This window comes from Prunus persica, chromosome G2 (genome assembly GCF_000346465.2).
Source record: "Prunus persica cultivar Lovell chromosome G2, Prunus_persica_NCBIv2, whole genome shotgun sequence".
In the NCBI taxonomy this organism is placed as follows: Eukaryota; Viridiplantae; Streptophyta; class Magnoliopsida; order Rosales; family Rosaceae; genus Prunus; species Prunus persica.
In genome coordinates this window covers 7,716,812-7,720,766 of record NC_034010.1, presented here as the reverse complement: position 1 = coordinate 7,720,766, position 3,955 = coordinate 7,716,812, and the positions used below count along the sequence as shown (strand labels likewise).

Genomic DNA, 3,955 nt, shown 5'->3' with positions numbered 1-3,955 from the left:
GAGCTTGGAAAAGGCAAGGACCCAGTTCCTGAAGTCGTCGGCTCCGATGAAGGCGTCGATTATGTTGTTGAGTTGTTGGGCTGAGGTGGTCAGGGAAGGCAACAATAGAGGTGGGGGACATTGGGTGGCTAAGATGGGTTGTGGAAGGAGGGATGCGCCTAGGATAGGTGGGTGGGTGGAGGAGGAAAAGGTGGGTTGTGGCAGTTGGGGTGGTGGGCTTGTGGAGAAGAGGGTGGGTGTTTTTTTATTAAGAAAAATTATTTTTCATTTTTACAATTATAAATAACATTATATATATATATATATTAAATTATATGTATTTGACTATTATTTTATTCAAAATTATAAATTTACCCTTATTACTAACGGAAAAATAGATGAAATTTCGAAAAACTTAACGGCAAGAGTTAAATTGGCCGATTTAATTGATTTAGGTGTTAAATTGTCTGACTTTTTAGTTCGAGAGGTTAAGTTCGATTGGATCCTAGTTCAGGGGGTGTGCGACAATTTACTTTTTTTTTTTTTTTTTTTTTTGTTTTCTGCCAGTAAATAATATATTATTAAATCTCAACGGCGGATATCAGTTCCCTAAAAATCTAAATTTATTTCCACCGCTCGGCCCTTGAAGAAGAAAAGAGGAGGAAGTAGAAGGTAGGGCGAGAAGCAAAATCTGAGCATGGAAGAATTTGAGAAGAAGGTCTCACTAAGAGACCCAATGGAAGAAGAAGAAGAAGAAAGGGAGAAGGCAGGAAAGTGCTCGTCGAAAACCATCGATTTGCTGCGCGAGTTCCTCGGAATTCAGCAGCGGAGGGCGGAAGCATACGCGAAGTTGAAAAGAGGGTTTGGGGAGTATATGGTGTCGTGTTCAGGGGCACATGGGGAGTTGGCCTACCAACAAGTTTGCAGTGAGGTGACGCTGGAATTCAACGAGTGCTCAAAGCACGTGCTTCGTATTGAATCGCTCTTTCTCAACGATCCCGATTATGGCCGAGTTGATTTGGCCCATCTCCTCAGAGCTGTCCAAACCCAGGAGAAGCAAAAATTGAATTTGGTATTTATTTCATCATATATACTTTCCATTTTTATGTAATTTAGTTTGGTTATTTAATCTGGTTATGAATGGATCATGGAACGGAGGACCAAATTCATGTATACGTTGCCAAGATTTTTGTTTTTGTTTTTGGGTTTTTGTTTTTTTTTTTTTTTTTTTGTGTTGTACTAAATAATGCTTGTAGAATAGCTAGAGAAAGAACCCATACCAACCCACACAAACATTAATGTGCATATATTTTTGTAAATGATCATGGGTTCTGATTAATGGGGTATGCTATGCTCTTGGAAGCTTTGGTTGTTTTTTTTTTTCTTTAAAGTGTTCTTAAAAATAAATTATAATTGGGTTATGCTATCTTTTCTTTATTTCAGGTACATATTCTAAGAAATGTGTGTAGTTATTTTTGCTACCAGATTTTATTCCATTTTCTGCTGACATTAAGTATACCTTTGTTTGATTTGAAGACGGCTACAATTCAGGTGCTGAAGAAGGCTGGTAGACCCTCGGAGCGTCTGGTGAGTCATGAAAACTGCAGATTTAAGAAACCAATGGAGCATGAGTGTGTGCATCTCCATGAGATAACAGAAGCTGCTGGAACTGAAGAGGCAGAAGCAGATGCCCAGTATGATAATGATCTCAAGGAAGCCATTAGAGGGGTGCAGGATGCTGTGACCGCTATAAATGAGCATTTGGAAGAAGTCAGATATGAAATTGCTGCCCTTGAAGCTGAGTAAACTCACATGTTTCATTAGGTACGCATTTCTCGGTTTTGAGAACTAAAACTGTGAACAAGGAATGCACAATGCTCAGATTTTTGCATAATGTTATCTTTAAATTTATACAACATCCACATGCTATGCATGTGAAATATGATGCAGCTTCCTCTGACTAGGAATGCAATGGAGGTTATAGAAGTTGGAAAAATGTGTGGTATGTGGCATGAAAGTAAATAGATTGAAGTGGGGCAATGTAATTACCCTACCCTGATTCAAATTGAAATATATATATTTTAAAAGTGTGTAAATAGTGAGAATAGATTGATAATTTTTGAGTTGTCTTCTTAATATAGATGTTTGCTCTGTGACATGCATATAGTTCCTCATGGCATATGGATAGCACATACTAAGATGAAGCTACAAACAATAATTGCAGGGATCATCAAATTTTGAGTGCCATTCTGAACCTATGCTTTCTTTTGCCAAATATTGTAGGGATATCTTATGGGAAAAACCTTAGTAGTTCCTTATGTTGTAGGAATAGGCTATCTTAGCACAAAACACCAATGAACTTTGCATTTGCATGTTCGCCGAATCCATTTTTCTCTCAGGTCGTAGGTAGATTTCTCATCCGAAAGTTCACAGGAAACAGTTCCATGGAATGGAAGTGAAAGAGGGTGACATACGACGTGCCGTTGTTGGTCATACTATTAGTATTTTTTGTCAGTGTAGAAACAATCTAATTTCTCAACTTCCTTTCACAAGGATTGAATGTTTTCTTGGTTCACTGCTTGGCTAATTCATGCGTTCAGATGTGTTGCTCCTAATCTCATTAGTTGTTAGGACTTCATCGACTATATGAGAAAATTTTAAATATACTTGAGAATTGGAACAATTTTAATAAATAGATTTGAAATTCAAGGATCATAAGATAAAACAGTTGTATTCTAATTTTCATTTTTTATCTCATGTTCTCTCATTCTTTGTATTCTAATTTTCACCTGAAAAAAAAACCAAGAATTGAAGCAATGTGCCACATCATATAAACTTGAGAAATTTTATCAATTTTGCTGTCACTTAAATTTTTATTATGAAAAAAGTGCTTTGTTCTGATGAATTCCCAACTAGCAACATCCATAAGAAGGCAAAGAAAAAGTTATTATCACAAAGTTATTATCTGTAAATGGCTCAACTTCTTGTTGATGAAAAGTTGTTCCCCCAACCACCCTACAGACAACTCACCCCCACACCACAAAAATCAGCCCCCCTCTAATTTGAGTAGGGCTAGCACTGGCAATGAATTGTGTCGTGTTGGGTTTAACTCACTAATTTCCCGTACAGGTTTCGAGTCGTGTCAAGTTGACCCACTAAGTGATAACAAAAAAAATAAAATAAAATAAAAAATCCTAAACTTTGATAATTTAATCAAGCAATTGCATTTTTTATATATATAAAATAGTGATTGCATTTTGCCTCTCTCTATATATGAAGATTGAGAAAAAGAAACTAAAAAAATAAAAATAAAAATGAAGAAAATGAAGAAGAAACAAAGAAATGGGTTAGCGAGTTGGCGTGTTACATAGATATTTTAGCGGGTTGGCGAGTTACATAGGTATGAGTTGACTCATTTAATAAAAGGATTATATAGATATTTTAGCGGGTTGGCGGGTTGACTCAAAACCCACATGTTTATAAACGGGTCAGTGGCAGGTTGACCTAAAAATGACCTAAAAATTTAATTGTGCTAGTTGACCAGCTAATTTTCCGTGCGAGTTTCAAGTCATGTATCGGGTCGTGTCGGAAATTGCCACCACTAACTATGAGATGTCAAACGGGTCGTGTCGGGCCTGTCTATTTATGAAAATCATCAATTCCCGCCCGGGCTGTGCTCGTGCCTGGTCATTAAACAGGTCGAGATGGGCCCACGCCAAATTTAACCTATGTATTGCTTCTTCTTCTTTTCTTTTTTCTTTTTTCTTTTTTTTCTAATTTTCTTTACAACTTCATTTAACAAGATTTATTATTTGTTGAAAAAAGAGTCCACTAACTTTATTTGAAGTACATTTAAATAAAAAATGACTAGATTATTATTTGGATTTTAAAAATTGAAACTTGAAAAAGAAAATAGAAAATCATTATTTTACATAAAAGGAAAACATTAACTTTTAATACATATTATTAGAGAAAA

The 3,955-nt window shown here is 35.9% G+C and overlaps 1 protein-coding gene across 4 annotated transcripts; it reads left to right on the top strand.

The window, feature by feature from the left end:
- On the top strand, positions 548-2,554 carry LOC18785590. 4 transcript variants are annotated; one of them, XM_007218324.2, is made up of 3 exons: positions 548-1,051; positions 1,516-1,803; positions 2,263-2,554. In XM_007218324.2, the coding sequence occupies exons 1-2, from the start codon at positions 677-679 to the stop codon at positions 1,783-1,785; spliced, it is 645 nt and encodes a 214-aa protein (XP_007218386.1). In that variant the 5' UTR covers positions 548-676; the 3' UTR covers positions 1,786-1,803; positions 2,263-2,554. The 4 variants fall into 4 exon arrangements, with proteins under 4 accessions (XP_007218386.1, XP_020413896.1, XP_020413895.1 ...); XM_020558307.1 differs by having other exon boundaries at positions 2,413-2,553; XM_020558306.1 differs by having other exon boundaries at positions 2,379-2,553.